The sequence below is a fragment of the Ceratotherium simum genome, chromosome 2 (genome assembly GCF_057802395.1).
Source record: "Ceratotherium simum simum isolate JZ-2026a chromosome 2, ASM5780239v1, whole genome shotgun sequence".
In the NCBI taxonomy this organism is placed as follows: Eukaryota; Metazoa; Chordata; class Mammalia; order Perissodactyla; family Rhinocerotidae; genus Ceratotherium; species Ceratotherium simum.
The window spans coordinates 38837807-38856520 of NC_141901.1; the positions used below are offsets into that span (position 1 = coordinate 38837807).

The following is an 18714-nucleotide window of genomic DNA, read 5'->3' on the forward strand; positions in this document are numbered from 1 at the left end:
AGGAGGGAGGTGGCTAGAAAAAAAAGTCTGAAAAGGCCCCTTCATGGAGTGATAATGAAAAAAGTGTTGAGAAACACTGGTCCAGACTCTCTCCAGCCTCTCAAAAGATATTTATTTAGAGGCTGCTTTCAAGAAAGAATTGTTAGAGGCAGGGGGGATATAATGATGGATAGGGTAAACATGGGCCCATGAGTGTTAGTCAGGGAGAAAACACAAAAACAGCAAGAAAGTAGAGGAAATAATTACAGATTATGATAAATGCTGTGAAAAACCACACAGGGCCTGAAACAGAAAATAATAAGATTAGACCTCTTTGATGGCAAGGCCATGGGAGGTCTTTCTGAGAAGGGCCCTGGCTTTGAAAACAGGGGTTCCATAGTATAAGCCCTGGTGGTTGTTTTTTCCTTTTTGTAACACAAGTGCCTCCCCTAAACTTTCATTGCCAAGGCCTACACCTCAAAGATGGCTATCTTGAACAAAGACGCTGCCAGCCACCAGACAAAGAGCCAGGCCACCTTCCCTCACCCCTGCCCCCTAGACTCCTTCGTTTTAGAGAACTTGGTTGATTTCTGATAACTGATCATTTGGGAAGGTTGTTTTTTCTCTTCCCATGCTTTAAATTCTCACTCTTATGTTTTAAATTCACCAAAAAAGAGTGAGCCCACGCCACCCTAGGCCCCACCCTCAACCTCAATAAAAGCAGAATGCCAGACCTGTGACCTCAATGCATGGCCCCACGTGTGCCATGTGCTTTCCAGGACCTATGAGTAATAAACATTTTTTTTTCTTTCAAAGTTTCCTTATGGTTTCTGCTGAGGGCATCTTGCAATCATAGCAAGAACCACAAGGGATGCTCCAGCCACAATACTGATCATCCATAGACTGAGACCAGCACAAGGCAAGTTCCTATTTGTATGCCTGTTCATTTATCTCCTAATTTGCACAGATCTGTGTAATACATAGGAGCAGCCTTTTTACTAATTTGCAATTTTCTCTTATTTTCCTCTCTAGCAGCTTCATGTCAGCCTATGTAAATGTCAAAAAGTCTTTGGTATCTGCTTTGACACATTGACTTTGTATGATTCACACGATAAAATATAGCAAGACACCACACTCACCAGGTGTGCCCATATTAGGAGCCCCATGTGGAACCAAAGGTTGTGTGAATTCATGGCAATAAAGGGGTTTTCCATTTGAAAAATAAAGAAAAAGTTATTTGAATACTAGAAAATCCACGGCTTGGCATTCTCAGAAAACCCAGGTACAACCTTGGAGATATTTCTTCTGAGAGACTTGAACTGTTGGAATATGACCACCAACATCTAGAAATGCACAGCTGCCAGAGTTGAAATACAAACAGTGTTCAGAAAGATAGCTACGTTAATATTTTTAGAATCCAGGGCAAGATATGATTTTTACTTCCCCTTTTATAATTCTTGCAGATCTCATCTGAGTACAACCCTCCTGTCCTCCTGTGTGCATGGAGGATAAGTTTGGCTTTCGGTGAGAAAGACTTTCCCTGCCCTCACCCAAAGGCCAAGTCCCCATGCTTCTGTGGCTGCTGCTGCTGATCCTGGGTGAGTAGATTGATCGGACCGGGACAGGGTCCAATCAGTTTCTAATGTCAGCCAGGAAAAAAAAAAAAAAAGAAGGAGCTTCTGTCTCCACTTCCACTTAGGGTTCAGAGACAGATAGCAAGAGAATGAATACGAGCAGAGCTGGGTTCCCAATGTCAATGAAAATAATCTGTAACCAATCTATAAATCAAAACTAGGCTGAGCGTATTATGAGCCAGATCTGAAGACCATATAGTCTAGGAGATTCTTTTCACAAAGGAATGGAGCACTCCAAAGAAGTGGGGGTTGACAGAGTGGTTATATACCATCAAAGAGCATGTATCGCATACGATTGGAATGTCTCTTTTACAATAGTCATGAGATTGCTTTGCTGGCACAGCGATTCACACAGCAAGTGGTGAATACAGCAAGTGGCAGGTCTGTGGTCTCAAGCTGCGTGGTCACAAGGTGAATGCAGCAGCCAGCAGTTAATTTGTAGCCTAGGGAGAGATGTTTATCCTTAAGGAAATACCAATGGGGGGGATGTTACATCTTTATCTTTAAGGGTACTGTTCTTGTCTTTGGGACATAGTAAATACTTAAAGCAGATATACAATGCATGCTCGATGGCTATGTCAGACCTTTGGAAAAACAATTCAGGCTGAATTAGTTTTACACAAATTGGCTTCCTCATATACTCCAATATATCCTATTGCTTGCCATTTATTTATCACTAGGAAAACCAAGGGCATTGAATACAGCTATCAGGGCAAGTCAAGAATGTTACCCTTGGTTTCTCATCCATTTCTTTTTAATCTCATAGGAAGCTTGGATTTTTCTTTCTGCCAAACCACTCTAAGTCCCTCAGATAAAAAGTTACCTCCAAAACTTAGGCAAGTGAGGGAAGACCTACTGAGAAACATGACTCTCTTCCTGAGATTTTAAGCCACTGTTTAACCAGAGATTGAAAAAGTAGGAGGAACAATGTCCAAGAAATGAGGGGGAGGATAAATCATTTCTCCAAGCCCTTCTCTGCCTCTGTACTGCTAAGTTCAGGCTAGAGAAGAGAGGGAGGGAATGAAGTATGCAGAGCAAAGAGGTGAGTCAGGGTTGTGGATACGGTCATTCATGTTTATAAAATATAGGTGACTTTGTTTGTTTGTCTGGAGGCTATGGTGGTATAGAACTGGGGCAGAGAAACAGGAAGGAAAAACTAAAGAAGTGGTTGTGGCTGGGTTGTTGGAAAATTTCTCAGAGAATATCTAACTGAAAATGTTTTAAAAACATTGCTCTGTGCTAATCTTTAAATCTTGGCCCCCTCACAGCTCCTGGAAGAGAACAATCAGGTCAGTTTTCCCTTCTCTCTATTCCTCTTGGTCTCTGGGCATTTGTCCTCTTGGTAAGCACAGCCTGTCTCCATAAATGAAGGCTGCAGGGCTGTGCCAACATCAGTGGTGTTGCTACTCTGAGGTCACGCCTGTTGCTATGGTGGGTGAACAGACTCTCCTTTGATTTCTCCAATCTTCAGATGCCTCAGTGTAGGAGAAGGAAGCGTTTACAGAGGGAAGGGCAGAGGCAGGAGACTGATGTTGAGAGAACCTTAGATACGATCTCTTTTATTCCCTAAGACCCCTCCTTCTGTATGTCCAAGCTACTGCCATTATCAAAGGGCGTAGAAATAGCTCCCATCCACAGAGGAAAATGCTACAGCCAAATCTTTATACATCTCCAAAAGGAGCTGATGTCACTGTCATGCCTTGACTTCTGGTCACATCGGTCAGTTGCAATTCTATACACAAATATGATTTGTATATATGACTTCTCAAGCAGCCCCATGCCCCTTCATTCAAATTCTTGTATCCCTCAACTATTGATTGCCTCCAAGTTAGATGGAGAGTAGAAAAAAGTTGTTTTCCCCATAGAATCTCAAATTAAGAAGGTTTAAAAGTAATGAAAATTTAAAAAACACTTGTTCCTCAAATATTAACAAGTAAGTAGGAAGTGGTTTTTCAAAGTCTAGAAGCTGCCTCTGAGGTACATACATTCCAGGCTCATATTTATCTTGACAAGAATGTATAGGACAAGATCATTTCAGAATCAGCCCACCTTTGGAGGCCCTCACAGTGTTTTCCTAACAACAAATCACATTTCCTGAGCTTTTCTGAGCCCACACCAGGGACCTGAGAGCTATCTCCTATGACACCCACCTGTCCACCTCCAGGCTAGGCAAAGAATGAGGAAGAACAGATCCTGTCCCAGGCATTTCCCCAGGTTGTTTCTGTCCCATTTCTAATCCTGGTCCTAATAAGAATTAGGCCAAGAAAACTCCCAGCTGCAGGCCAGGCCCTCCCCTGTTCTCTTCCCATTCACCTTCCTTCTTCACTTCCCATTTACCTGTTCTCTTCCCATTCACCTGCCTTCATCTTTCTATTTCCTGTTCAGGATTAGCTCCAAAGGCTTTTCTCCTCCTCACTCCTTCATGGACCACAAACTTCAAAGGAGAGAAAGTGACTCTCACATGCTGGGATTCCCATTCTCCAGCCAAGGGGGACATATATTGGTATTATAATGACAATTTTTGGAAAAAAGAATCTGGAGATCTCCAGATAAATATGTCCGGATATTACAAATGCAAGACCCAAAGATCTTCCTTCAGTGACCCTGTGCATGTGGAATTTTTATCTGGTAAGGAAAGAAAGGAAGAGTTTCTGAAATAAAGCCACTGGGCAGCATGTCTGAGGGCTGGGTTAATGCAGAGGGCCCATGAGGCATGAGGATATGGGAAGTGCTGCCCCAGAAAATAACGAGATATAGCAGCAGCAGGATGCTGCATTGTCCATCTTCTCCACCCAGAGAAGTGTTGGTAACCCAGAAGTCGCTAGGCAAAAAGGGATCCAGGTCTGAAGAAAGATATGGTATAAAATTCCTCTTTTAATGATATGTATGGAAATTTCTTAAAGACATATCCTGGGATTAGTTCACTAACCCAGGACAAGGGAGAGTCGGGTATTGGGACCACATGGAAATGTTGATGGAGGACATTTGCAAGTGTGTATAGGACTGTAGTTCTTTCCTCATGGGAAGAAAAGAGAGCTTGAAGAAAGAAGCAGCAAGGATAAATTAAGCATTTTCCTCCATTCTTTGCAGATTGGCTGATCCTCCAAGCTTCCCACCCTGTCTTTGAAGGAGATAATATAACTCTGAGATGCCGGGGGAAGAAAGAAGCAGATATTAGGGAAAAGATTTACTACAAAGATGGAGAAAAACTTGTTGTTAGTTATGACTCAGGCTCCGTCAGACTAAATTCAATCTCCAGGATCAGTGGAAAATATCATTGTACTGCTTCTGGGGGAGGTTTTTGGAGACGATGGGAACAAACCTCAAAACCTCTAAGGATCCAAGTGCAAGGTAATGGCTACACTCCTGTGGGTAATAGGGCTTGGCGGGGAAATTGAGTGCATGGGGATTGAGGGAGGGTGCTCATCAGGGGGGATTTCATGAAAAGCCTCTTCTGGCCTAGCCATGGGGGGGAGATGAGAAGTGATTCCATCTGCTTGGGTCCCTATCCCCTGATGGCCGGTGCTGAAAACACAGGTGCATCTCCCCAGGAGCTCTGAGCCTCACTGCCCCGGGAATTGTATTTGTTCTTCTCTCTAGAGCTGTTTCCACCTCCTCTGCTGACAGCCAGCTCCTCCCAGCTCATAGAGGGGAACCCAGTAACCCTGAAGTGTGAGACCTGGCTCCCTCCACAGAAGTCATACATTCAGCTTCAATTCTGTTTCTTCAGAGAAGACAAAGTCCTGGGGTCAGGCTGGAGCAGCTCCCCAGAGCTTCAGATCCCTGCCATATGGAGTGAAGACTCAAGGTCTTACTGGTGCCAGGCAGGGACAGTGACTCACAGTGTCATGAAAAGAAGCTTGAAATCCCAGATACATGTACAGAGTGAGTGTCTGTGGCTCTTTCAGATTCACAGCTAGGGAGAGGAGAACAGAACAATGACATCTTCTGCTCCCTGGGATAGTGAACATAACAGAGAGGTGCTTCCAGCCATCCTGGTGTCCTTCTCTCTTTAGGACTAACATTAGCCTAATCTCCCTAGAATATCCTCTTCCATCTAAGTCAGGTAATAGTAGTTATTGATCAGTTACTGGGTTCCCAACCCCCTGAGGGCTACAGAGACACATATGATATGTTCTCTCGTGAGTCAACATATAACTAGAAGCACAAATGACCACATGCATTCTTTAGAGGTCCCCATAGTGCTTCCATGTGTTGACCTAAAATTGCTCCAAAATAATCAGAAAAGAGGAAGACAAACATGAACTGGAATAGTCAGAAAAGAACGTGGGAAGATAGAAGTGATACTGGAGAAGAGTCTTGAAAGATAGGAGAGGGGTTGGATTCTGAGTAAAGTCACTTTAGGATAGAAGTAATTCCTGTGATCTCTTATTTTGTTGTCCATTGGTGCATCAAAGATTCCTTAGAGATAAATGTCCATAAAACGTGACTGCAGTCAACATTAGGTTTAAGATTAAGGGCTTGGTGCCCACATTTCCCAAGGATGGTAATTGTTATGTGTGGAAGGAGGGGATGTTGCTCCCTTTATAATAACATATATAATTAATTCTTTATTTCCTACTTTGGACCCCTGCCTATAGCACCTATTGCTATTGGCTTATTCATGGCAGCACCAGCCTTCCCCTTGACCCTGAAGTCCCTGCCATTGAGACCCTCATGTGTCATCTTGTGTCCTTCTAGGAGTCCCTGTATCTGATGTGAATATAGAAATGCAGCCCCCTGGGGGGCAGCTGATTGAAGGAGAAAATCTGGTCCTTATCTGCTCAGCAGCCAAGGGTACAGGGACTATCACATTCTCCTGGCACAGAGAGGGCATAATAAGAAGTTTGGGAAGAAAGACCCAGCGTTCTCTGTCAGCAGAGCTCTGGATACCCACTGTGAAGGAAAGCGATGCTGGGAGATATTACTGTGCAGCTGACAACTTTCAAGGCCCCATCCTCAGTGAATGGATTACAGTCACACTGAGAAGTAAGTTCCCAATTCCTTTTACTCAGCCTTGGTTTGCAAGCCATGGTTTAGGTTCTCTGTCAGCCATGAGGATCTTTTGTTTTTTTCATCTGTAAATATTTCAGTATGTATCTTTATTTATTTATTTTTTTACATTAGTGGAGTATTTTTTTTTAGTGCAGTAACATTGGTTTATAACATTATATAAATTTTAGGTGTACATCATTATATTTCAATTTCTGTATAGATTACATTATGTTCACCACCCAGACTAATTACAATCCATCACCACACACAGGTGCCTAATCATCCCTTTTACTCTCCTCCGTCCCCACTTCCCCTCTGGTAACCACCAATCCAATCTGTCACTATGTGATTGTTTGTTGTTGTTTTTATCTTCTGCTTATGAGTGAGATCATGTGGTATTTGACTTTCTCCCTCTGACTTATTTTGCTTAGCGTAATGCCTTCAAGGTCCGTCTATGTTCTCACAAATGGCTGGATGTCATCATTTCTTACAGCTGAGTAGTATTCCATTGTGTATATATACCACATCTTTATCCATTTGTCCCTTGATGGGCCCCTAGGTTGCTTCCAAGTCTTTGCTGTTGTGAATAATGCTGCAATGAACATAGGGGTGGATATATCTTTACACATTCTGGTGTTTATGTTCTTTGGATAAACACCCAGCAGTGGAATAGCTGGATCATATAGTAGTTCTATTCTTAATTTTTTGAGGAATCTCCATACTGTTTTCCATAGTGGCCACACAAGTTGAAACACCGATCAGCAGTGTATGAGAGTTCCTTTCTCTCCACATCCTCTCCAACACTTGCTGTTTCCTGTCTTGTTAATTATAGCCATTCTGACAGGAGTGAGGTGACATCTCGTTGTAGTTTTGATCTGTATTTCCCTGATAGTTAATGATGTTGAACATCTTTTCATGTGCCTATTGGCCATCTCCTTGGAGAAATGTCTGTTCAGGTCTTTTGCCCATTTTTCAATTGGGTTGTTAGTTTTTTTGTGGTTGAGATGTATGAGTTCTTTATATATTTTGGATATTAACCCCTTTCACATGTGTGATTTGCAAATATATTCTCCCAATTGTTAAATTGTCTTTTCATTTTGTTGATGGTTTCCTTTGCTGTGCAGAAGCTTTTCAGTTTGATGTAGTCCCATCTGTTTATTTTTTCTATTGTTTCCCTTGCTCAGTCAGACATGGTACTTCAGAATATGCTGCTAAGATGGATGTCAAAGAGCGTACTTCCTATGTTTTCTTCTAGAAGTTTCATGGATTCAGGTCTTACATTCAAGTCTTTAATCCATTTGGAGTTAATTTTTGTGTATGGTGTAAGATAATGGTCTACTTTTACTTTTGTGCATATGGTTATCCAGTTTTCCCAACACCGTTTATTGAAAAGATTTTCCTTTCTCCATTGTATGTTCTTGGCTCCCTTGTAAAAAATTAGCTGTCCATAGATGTGTGGGTTTATTTCTGGGCTTTAGATTCTATTCCATTGATCTGTGTGTCTATTTTTGTCCCAGTACCATGCTGTTTTGGTTACTATATCTTTGTAGTATATTTTGAAATCAGGGAATGTGATACTTCCAGCTTTGTTCTTTTTTCTCAGGATACTTTTGGCTATTCTGGGTCTTTTCTTGTTCCATATAAATTTTAGGATTCTTTGTTCTATTTCTGTGAAAAGTGTTGTTGGAACTTTGATAGGGATTGCATTAAATCTGTAGATTGCTTTAGGATGTACGGACATTTTAACTATGTTAATTCTTCCAAACCAGGAGCAAGGAATATTTTTCCATTTCTTTGTGTCTTCAATTTCATTCAACAATGTTTTATAGTTTTCACTGTACAGATCTTTCACCTCTCTGGTTAAATTTATTCCTAGGTATTTTATTCATTTTCTTGCAATTGTAAATGGGGTTGTATTCTTAATTTCTCTTTCTGCTACTTCTTCGTTAGTGTATAGAAACACAACTGATGTTTGGATGTTGATTTTGTATCCTGCAAATTTACCATATTCATTTATTATTTCTAAAAGTTTTTTGGTGGATTCTTTAGGGTTTTCCATATATAAAATCATGTCATCCTCAAATAATAACAGTTTTATTTCTCCCTTTCCAATTTGACTCCCTTTTATTTCTTTTTCTTGCCTGATTGCTCTGGCAATGTGGCTAGATAGGATATTTATTACGTTAAATAGGAGCTGTGAAAGTGGGTATCCTTGTCTGGTTTCTCTTCTTAGAGGGATAGCTTTCAGTTTATCACCGTTGAGAATGATATTAGCTGTGGGTTTGTCATATATAGCCTTTATTATTTTGAGGTACTTTCCTTCTATACCCATTTTATTCAGAGTTATCATCATAAATGGATGCTGTATCTTGTCAAATGCGTTCTCTCCTTCTATTGAGATGATCATGTGATTTTTATTCTTCATTTTGTTAATGTGGTGTATCACATTGATTGATTTGCAGATGTTGAACCATCTCTGCATCCCTGGAATAAATCCCACTTGACCATGGTATATAATCTTTTTAATGTATTGTTGTATTTGATTTGCTAGTATTTTGTTGAGGATTTTTGCATCAATGTTCATCAGTGATATTGGCCTGTAATTTTCTTTTTTGGTGTTGTGCTTCTCTGGTTTTGATATCAGGGTAATTTTGGCTTCATAGAATGAGTTAGGAAGCTTCTGTTTCTCTTCAAATTTTTGGAAGAGTTTGAGAAGGATAGGTATTGAGTCTTTGAATGTTTGGTAGAATTCACCTGGGAAGCCATCTGGTCATGGACTTATATTTTTGGGGAGGTTTTATGTATTGTACTTTTAGTCTCTGTTTCATTTATTTCTGCTCTGATTCTTATTATTTCCCTTCTTCTACTGATTTGGGGCTTTGTTTGTTAATCTTTCTCCAGTTCCTTTAGGTGCACTGTTAGATTGTTTGAGATTTTTCTTGTTTGTTGAGGTAGGCCTGTATTGCTATATACTTCCCTCTTAGAACCACTTTTCTTGTATCCAACCAAGTCTGGTGTGTCTTGTTTTTATTTTCATTTGTCTCCAAGCATTTTTTGATATCTCCTTTGATTTATTCATTGACTCAATTGTTTTTCAGTAGCATTTTGTTCAATATCCACATACCTGTGGCTTTTCTGATTTTCTTCCTGTAGTTGATTTCTAGTTTCATACTGTTGTGTTCAGAAAAGATACTTGGTACTATTTCAATCTTCTTAACTTTGTGGAGACTTGTTCTGTGGCCTAAAATGTGATCAGTCCCGGAGAATGCTCCATGTGCATTTGAAAAGAATGTGTATTCTGTGGTTTTTGGTTGGAAAGTTCTGTATATCTCAACTAAGTCCATCTGGCCTGGTGTGTCGTTTAAGGTCAGTGTTTCCTAATTGATCTTCTGTTTGGATGATCTATCCATCAGTGTAAGTGGAGTGTTATGGTGCCCTACTATTATTGTGTTACTATCTTTTTCTCCTTTTATGTCTGTTAATAATTGCTTTATACATTTAGTTGCTCCTATGTTTGATGCATAGATATTTAGAAGTGTTACATCTTCTTGTTGGATTGTTCCCTTGATCATTAAGCAGAGCCCTTCTTTGTCTCTTGTTACAGTTTTTGTTTTAAAGTCTATTTTGTCTGAGATAAGTATTGCTCCCCTAGCTTTCTTTTCATTGTCATTTGCATGCAGTATCTTTTTCCATCCCTTCACTTTCAGTTTGTGTGTGTCTTTAGGTCTGAAGTGTGTCTCCTGTATGCAGCATATATATGAGTCTTGTGTGTTTTTTTTCCCCAGTCTCTTTATTTTTTAATTGAAGTATAATTGACATACAATAAAATGCAGAGATTTTAACTATTTTTTTTGATGACTCTTTTACCCACTGCATTTAAAATATAAAACATTCAAATAATCCCATAAAAGTCCCTCAAATCTCTTTTAAATCAACCCCTTTCCTCCACCCAAGCAATCCCTGATCGGGTATCTATCAGATGGATTAGTTTTTTCTGTTTTGAGCTTCATGTGACTGGAATCCCATTCTGTGCACTTCATGGTGTCTGACTCTTTCCTTATACATCACAGCAGTATTTATATGTATCTTCATCACTAGTTTCTTCATCCAATCAGCCAACGCAAACCTTTTGATTGGAGCATTTATTCCATTGAAATTTAAAGTAGCTATTGATAAGTGTGTATTTATTGCCATATTTTTAATTTTTTTCTGTATGTTTTAGTAGATCCTCTCTGTTCCTTTCTTCTTCTCTTGCTCTCTTCCCTTGTGGTTTGATGGCTTTCTTTAGTATTATGTTTGAGTTCCTTTCTCTTAGTTTTCTGTGTATTTATTATAGGTTTCTCTTTCATGATTACCATGAAGTTAATATATAATAGCCTAGGTACGTAGCAATCTATGTTAAGTTGATGGTCTCTTTAGTTTGACCTCTTTCTAAAAGCTCTACTCTTTTACTCCCCTTCTCCTCAATTTTATGTTTTGGATATTATATCTAACCTCTTTTTTGTGCATTTGTTATCTGTTAAACTCTTATCATGGAAATAGATAATTTTTTCCTATTTGTGGTCTTCTCTTTCCCCCTTAAGTAAGTCCCTATAGCATTTCTTGTAGGACTGGTTTCTTGGTGATAAACTCCTTTAATTTTTGCTCAGCTGGGAAACTCTTTATCTCTCCTTCCATTCTGAATGATAACCTTTCTGGGTAGAGTATTCTTGGCTGTAGGTTTTTTGCCTTTAGTACTTTAAATATATCATGCCACTCTCTACAAGTCTGTAAGGTTTCTGCTGAGAAGTCAGCTGATAGCTTTATGGGGTATGTATGTAACTTGTTGCCCCTCTCTTGCAACTTTTAGGATTCTCTCTTTATTTTTAATTCTGGACACTTTAATTATGATGTGTCTTGGTGTGGGCCTCTTTGGGTTTATCTTGTTTGGTGCTTTCTGTGCTTCCTGTACCTGGATGTCTGTTTCCTTTCTTAGGTTAGGAAAGTTTTCAGCTATTATTTCTTCAAATAGATTCTCTGCTCCTGTCTCTTTCTTCTCCTTCTGAGGCACCTACAACATGGATGTTAGTGTGCTTGATGTTGTCCCAGAGGTCCCTTAGACTGTCCTCGCTCTTTTTAATTCTTTTTTTCTTTTATCTGTTCAGCTTGGGTGATTTCCTGTAGACTTTCATCCAGCTTGCTGATCCATTCTTCTGTATCATCTACTCTGCTTTTAAGTCCCTCTAGTGAATCTTTCATTTCCAGTATTGTATTCTTCATTTCTGATTGGTTCTTTTTTTCCCTTTCTTTGTTGACATTCTCACTGAGTTTGTCCATTCTTCTCCCAAGATCAGTGAGCATCCTTATAACTCTTTGAACTCTTTATCAGGTAGGTTGGTCATTTCTGTTTCATTTGGTTCTTTTTCTGGGCTTTTGTCCTGTTCCCTTACTTCGAACGTATTCCTCTACCTCCTCATTTTGCCTCTTTCTCTGTGCTTGTACCTATGTATTATTTAGGTCAGCTACATCTCCTGACCTTGGGGAGGTGTTCTTATGTAAGAGATGCCTTATGAGGCCCAACAGTGTGCTTCCCTCTCCTCACCAGTTCCAAATATTCCAGGAGTGACCCCTGTGTGGGCTGTGTGTGTCCTTCTGTTGTGGCATGGTTGCTCTTGCTGTAGATATCCAGGGAGGCTGAGCTGTTCCCCTGGCCGGCTGGTTGTTATGCTCACCTGGTGTGGCTGTTATGGATCTTTCAGTCTCTTTATCAGGTGTAAGGAACCCCAGCACAGTTCACTGCAAGGTCTAATGGCACATTCCTCTTGCAGTTTTTCTGTTAAGTGAGTAGTCCCCCTGTGTGACTGGTTGTTAGGCTCAGGGGATTACAATTGCTGTAGGCCTCTGGCCTATAAGACTCCTGTCAGCTATCTCAGGACTGCAGCTGGGTGGGGCTGCCCCCAGGCAGGGGATCATCCAGTTGTTTCAGGCTTTGGAAGGTGGGGCCGATCCCCTGTCTGGTTGTTTGAGAAGCACAAGTCTTCTGCAGCCAACAAACGCCACTGCCCACAGGGCCACAAACACCATCAACACAGTTCTGCCTCTTGTGACCCCCTCTTCTGACCCCTTGAAGCAGACTCAGTCACCCCACACAGAGGCCGTACACACTCCACCAATGCCCCACCCCCTCCATCCACTCCTTGTGCAGGCCCTGCCCTGCAGAGGTGGACCCACTCACCACCTGCAGTGAATCCAGGCAGCTAGCCTATGCAGGCCCAAAAGTTGCCCACGGGCTTGCTGTTGAGTGAGGCCAGTCCCTAGGGCAGGCTGCCCCCCAGCTGAGCTGGATTCACTCAGTGCTCCAGTGTGTGGGGCAGACCTCTGCACTAACAGGCTGGAGGAAGAATTCTAACGGCGTCTGCCAGTGTCTGTATCAGCATGCCTGCCCCAGGTCACAGCAATGGCTGCCTCCAATGTCAGTCCCTGGAGAGGTCTCATCTCTCACTGAGACACACCCAGGGCCTATCGGGTGAGTCTCTTTTCACAAAAGGCCTGTGCATATTTCTTTCTGGTGATTTTAGGTTGCTTTCCAGAATGGGTGAATTTGTGCATGGGCCCTTTAAGAGTTGGCTTTTTTTTCTTTCTGTCAGATAGCCTGTCTGGGTGTATTCCCCATTGTTGTTATTAGCCAGCAAAGCCAGGTATTATAACATTCACCTTGGTTGTGCTGGGTCTAAAAAATGCTGATAGCACCAATGCTCCGCTGCTCAGGCCCACCACTCCTTCAGGGAAAGCTGTGTACCTTTGGATTGCTCCCGGGCAGCCTGAAGCACTGCAGCTTATGAAGTTGGCTTTTTTTCTCTCCAGAAGGGAATTTCTACCTCTTCCACCTCAGTGAGGACTGTCGCATGTTGCAGGGGTTCCTCTTATCCAGTTTTCAGTTCTCTCTCAGAGGTAATTGTTCCAAGAGTAATAGTTAAGTCTGTTGTGTCCATGGGAGGAGATGAGTTCAGAGTCTGCCTATGCCACCATCTTGATACCAATCCAGCAAGGATCTTCTAAAGAAGACAAAGAAACAGAGGTGTGAAGATTTAAAAGCTAACCACGGAAAGGCAAAGAGGGCAAAATAAATCGAAGACACCTTACTTCTGTGGAGAGGATTGAGTAGTGATAAAAACAAAATTATCTAAGATTACTCCTCATGACTCAAGAAATATACCTATTTTCAGGCTTCTTGAGTGGGGTTATGAATCTGCCACAGCTTCAGAGTCCTTCTCTGACAGCTCTTTTTCCTCCCTCAGTTCCAGTGTCTCGCCCCATCCTCACCCTCAGGGCTCCCAGGGCCCAGGCTGTGGTGGGGGATGTGGTGGAGCTTCATTGTGCGGCCTGGAGAGGCTCTCCTCCAATCCTGTACCAGTTTTATCATGAAGATGCCACCCTGGGGAACAGCTTGGCCCCCTCTGGAGGTGGAGCATCCTTAAACCTCTCTCTGACTGCAGAACATTCTGGAGCCTATTCCTGTGAGGCTCACAATGGCCTGGGAGCCCAACACAGTGACAGAGTGATTCTCAACATCACTGGTAAGTAGGCTATGCCCGTGGCAGTTAGAGCCAAGAACAGACTATGTCCTCTCCCAAACAGAGCTCCTTTGGGCTATTTGCTGGTGTAATATCCCAGCAGACTCCCCACTTTTTCTGCCTCCACCTGAAATTCTGGGATTCTTCCTTCTGACTATACATTCAGTAACTTAGACAATTCCTTTATTTCCTCTGTCATTGTCACCAACAGCCATATATTCCACACAGTCTCCCTAGTAGAGGCACAAAGATTTCCCAAAATACCAGATATATGATGGTTCAGCAATTTCTGATGAAAGAACATAATATAGAAAGCTTAATTTTTAAATTCCTTTGTCCAAGAACAAATGACAAGACCATTCCTTGCCAAAGTTTTCTGCCCCTACTCCCATACAATCTAAATTCCTGCTTGGCTCTCTGGATTACCAGACAAAGTGTCTCTCCTTGTGGACACCCACAGCTATAAGAGCAGTAGAGCTTTCTCATGGCCTTCAGATTAATGGCCTGTCTGGCCTTCTCACTTTCTCCAAATGCCTTCTGACTCTTTGAATGTTAGGATATCATTTATTATGATGCTCTCAGTATCTCCAAACAAAATATTTCTTCACCAGAGTTATCAAGGAATCTTTATTTCCTACTTCCATCACGTTGACAATTAGCGATGTGCCCATCCATTTAGGAGAGACCCTTAGTCTGTGCCATGATTATTCCAAAATGCCCAGCATTTGGAAGGTGAGGTGGAGCCCTGGAACTTAGGAAGAATTGGCAGGATAAAAGAGACAGTGATGACTCCCAGCTCCTCAAATATTTACATTCTCTGGATTTTGCCATGGCTTCTTGTTCTCCAACTATTCTGAACTATTGGAATACTTATGATATCTTGGTTAATAATGATTCTTCCTATGGGCCAAATTTAGGTTATGATTGAGGGAGTTTTTAGAACCTAGGAGAGCCAGACAGTGTGCTGAAACTGGGATTCCAGCCTCGAACAAGAAAATATCTATTTATGTGACCTTGAACAAGTCTCTTTACTAGACTTGTCCTCAGTTTCCTCACTTATAAAGTAGTTGAGTCAAGTAAATCATGGAGGCACAAACATTCCTGAGCCTACACCACTTTCTGTCAAAAGTGTTGAACATGTATCCTAAATACTTGTTTATTAATTATATACATGTACTACTGTACTAAATATGCACACTATAAAACACAGAAATATAAATTAAATAAGGATAAAATATTTTTAAATAGTCTTAGAATCTTTGACTAAAATAGTAATTGAATATGATTTTTTTATTTTAAAAATCTTGGTTTATTCTTTGTGGTACAGTTATTTGATGCCTGGTTATGAGTTTGTCTTGTTCCAATTGGTTTCAGTGGCTGCTATTACTTAAAAGTTATCTTGCCAAGACATCCAGATCCAAGTGGAAACAGAGCATCTCTGATACCCATTTTTCAATCCCATGCAGTAATTATGCAAAGATTTTCATTGAAATTTGGCTAGTAGATTTCCATTTTTATTAATGTCGAGAAATTCTTATAAAATAAGTGGGAAGTGTTGCATATTTAAATTTATTACAAATGAGTTTAAGCTTTGAAAGAAGTATAAACTCATTGCTACATGCTGTTTCCACACATTTTTACATGTGTAGATATAAATTTTTGAAGTTGATATATTGAAATTTTCTGATAATAAAACCATATAGAAGTATAAATATTTTTAAACAATTTTACAAAATATTATCTCTATCACATGAGTTTATTTAGAAAGCATTAATAATATGAGTACTGTTAAAAATCTTTTTTTAAGTGTCTGACTAAATATTATACTATTGGGTCACTGATTACTAAAACAAATAAATATATAAAATCACCAAAAATAAAATAATGATCTTTCTTCATAGAAAAACACACAGATAATCTTTATATTTACCTCCTCCTTTTTAGAACTTTGCCACAAAATAATTGAAAAACTTCTATGTGGTACAAACAGATGTTGTGGTTATTACCCAATTTCATTACAAAGCAATTTAAACACTTAAGTTAAAATAATCTGTAAAAATACTTAACTAAAAGGGCAATATGTTCCCATATGCTGAAAATGAACAAACAGCTGAACGCTCTACTGTCCACTCTTCCATGTTGTGGGGATCTCACTGCCTTCACAAGAACTCCCTTACAGATCTTAGCACAGGGTACGACACATGGCCTGAGTAAGAGTGCCAATATGAATATTAGTAAATCTGAATTTCTTTCTTACCTTAAAGTTAAAAACTAAGTACTCAAACATTGTCATATTTTCTTCCCTCACTCCTTTGGGTTGTCTTGGACCCCATCTTGGAGCTCACTGAACCTGATGATAACCTTGGTCTCTTTCAGCCCTAAAATTCTCTGATTTTGTGGGGATGTGTATATAGAACCAGAAGGTTGGTGAACCCTGGAGGGAGAAATGTATGGGAAGAAGCTGAGAATCACTGCTCCCATCTTACAAAAGCCTGGAGAAATAGGAGGCTGGGAGGATTCTGGGAAGATGGCAGAGTAGGAAGCACCAGGAATCTGTCTTCTTACCTAGAAGTGCACTGGCAAAATCTGTCTGATGTAATTATTTTGGGATTCTGGATTCTACTGAGAGCTTGAAACTCCCACAGAAAGGCTTTGTCAGTAAATTGAAGTTTACTTCAGTCAATTTCAGCTCTTAGCACAGTAGCAACTACCCAACTCCCACCCTCAACCCTGTAGCAGGCAGCTGTGCATGTGTTCCTTGAGCAGCTTGCACACAGCTTGTGGGGAGCTGGGGTGGGTGGGCAAAAAGGACCCTGGCCTCCAAATATTGGGTAATCTGTGCTCTCATTCCTAATTGCTGCTTCTGATCACAGAAGTACAAAAAGTCAGGCAGCCTAGGTTGTTGTACCTCCTCCCTCTCTTGCAAGCTCCTCGCCCTCCAGCTGAAGTGACTTCCAGAGGATTTAAAGGGTTGGCACCCCTTTTCTCCCCTCTTCATCTTTCTCTTTTTCTTCTTTTTGGAGCCAGACATTAAGGACTAGGAGATTCATAAACTGCATATACAGGAATAATTAGAAAGTGAGTGTGCATGCCCAAGGAAAGGGTCAGAAAAGACCTTAGAAGACCTTAAGTTTACACCTCAGGCTGATCCTTGGCACAGAGAACAGCCTACAATAATCAAAAAGTAAAAACAATAAACAAAAACAATAATGAAAAACATCAAACCCTGGGAGAGGGGGAGAATCTGATTTTCAGAGCTACCAGATTACTAAGTTCAAATGTCCAGTTCAACAAAAAAAATCATAAGACATACAAAGAAACGGGAAAGTATGCTCCATTCAAAGAAAAAAAAATAATAAATCAACAGAAACTGGCTCCGAAAAAAGACCTGATCTCAGACATGCTAGACAAAGAATTTAAGAGAACTACAGTAGTCTCTCCTTATTTGCAGGGGATACATTCCAAGACACCCAGTGGATCCCAGAAACCACAGATAGTACTGAACTCTATCTTCACTAAGTACTTATTCATGCACAGCGGCCGTAGCTTTTGTGGTTTGAGGTGCGACAACAAAACGAGCATGGATTTCTTTTTCCTTCACAATTTCATGGATAGAAGATTCGTTCTTACCATAGATCTTAGCAATCTCAGCATACGATTTTTTTTCTTTCATTATTAAGTTGAGAACTTTCACCTTTTCCCTTAAAGGAAGAACTTTACAGCTTCTCTTTGGCATACCTGAATTGCCAGCATCCTTACTTTTGCACTTTGGGGCCGTTATTAAGTAAAATAAGGGTTACGTGAACACAAGCACTGCAATACTGTGATAGTAGATCTGATAATCGAGATGGCTACTAAGTGACAAATGGGCAGGTAGCATATACAATGTGGATATGCTGGACGAAGGGATGATTCATGTCCCAGGCAGGATGGAGCAGGATGGTGCTCCTCTAAGACCAGGAATAAGGCAAGGATGCCCACTTTTGCCACCTCAATTCAGGAGAGTATTGGAATTTCCAGCCAGAGCATTTAGACAAGAAAAAGAAATAAAGGCATCCAGATTGTAAAGGAAGAATTTAAAATTATCTCTGTTCACAGATGACATGATTTTATATGTAGTAACCCCTAAAGATTGCACACACACACACACACACACACAAAACTTAAAGCTAATAAGTGAATTCATCAAAGTAGCAGGATACAAAGTCAACATGAAAACATCAGCTGCATTTCTATACACTAAAAATGAATAATCTGAAAAGGAAATTATGAAAACCATTCCATTCAAAATATCATCAAAAAGAATAAAATACTTAGAAATTGACTTAACCAAGGAGATGAAAGACTTGTACGGTAAAAAGTACAAAACATTGCTGAAAGAAATTATAGAAGACATATTTCACTTTGCATTATACCCTCAATGTCCATCCATGTTGTCACAAATGGCTGGATTTCATTGTTTCTTATGGCTGAGTAGTATTCCATTGTGTATATATACCACAGCTTCTTTATCCATTCATCCCCTGATGGGCACTTAGGTTGCTTCCAAGTCT

At 40.5% G+C, this 18714-nt stretch overlaps 1 protein-coding gene across 1 annotated transcript in view; it reads left to right on the forward strand.

Annotated features, from left to right (window-relative positions):
* FCRL3 (Fc receptor like 3) overlaps positions 1 to 18714 on the forward strand; it is a 59225-nt gene that overhangs the window by 25808 nt on the left and 14703 nt on the right. Inside the window, exons 2-6 of the mRNA XM_087417606.1 lie at positions 3999 to 4241; positions 4704 to 4964; positions 5214 to 5498; positions 6315 to 6602; positions 13886 to 14164. Coding sequence (XP_087273732.1) covers positions 3999 to 4241; positions 4704 to 4964; positions 5214 to 5498; positions 6315 to 6602; positions 13886 to 14164 — 1356 coding nt within the window. The remainder of the gene's footprint in view (positions 1 to 3998; positions 4242 to 4703; positions 4965 to 5213; positions 5499 to 6314; positions 6603 to 13885; positions 14165 to 18714) is intronic.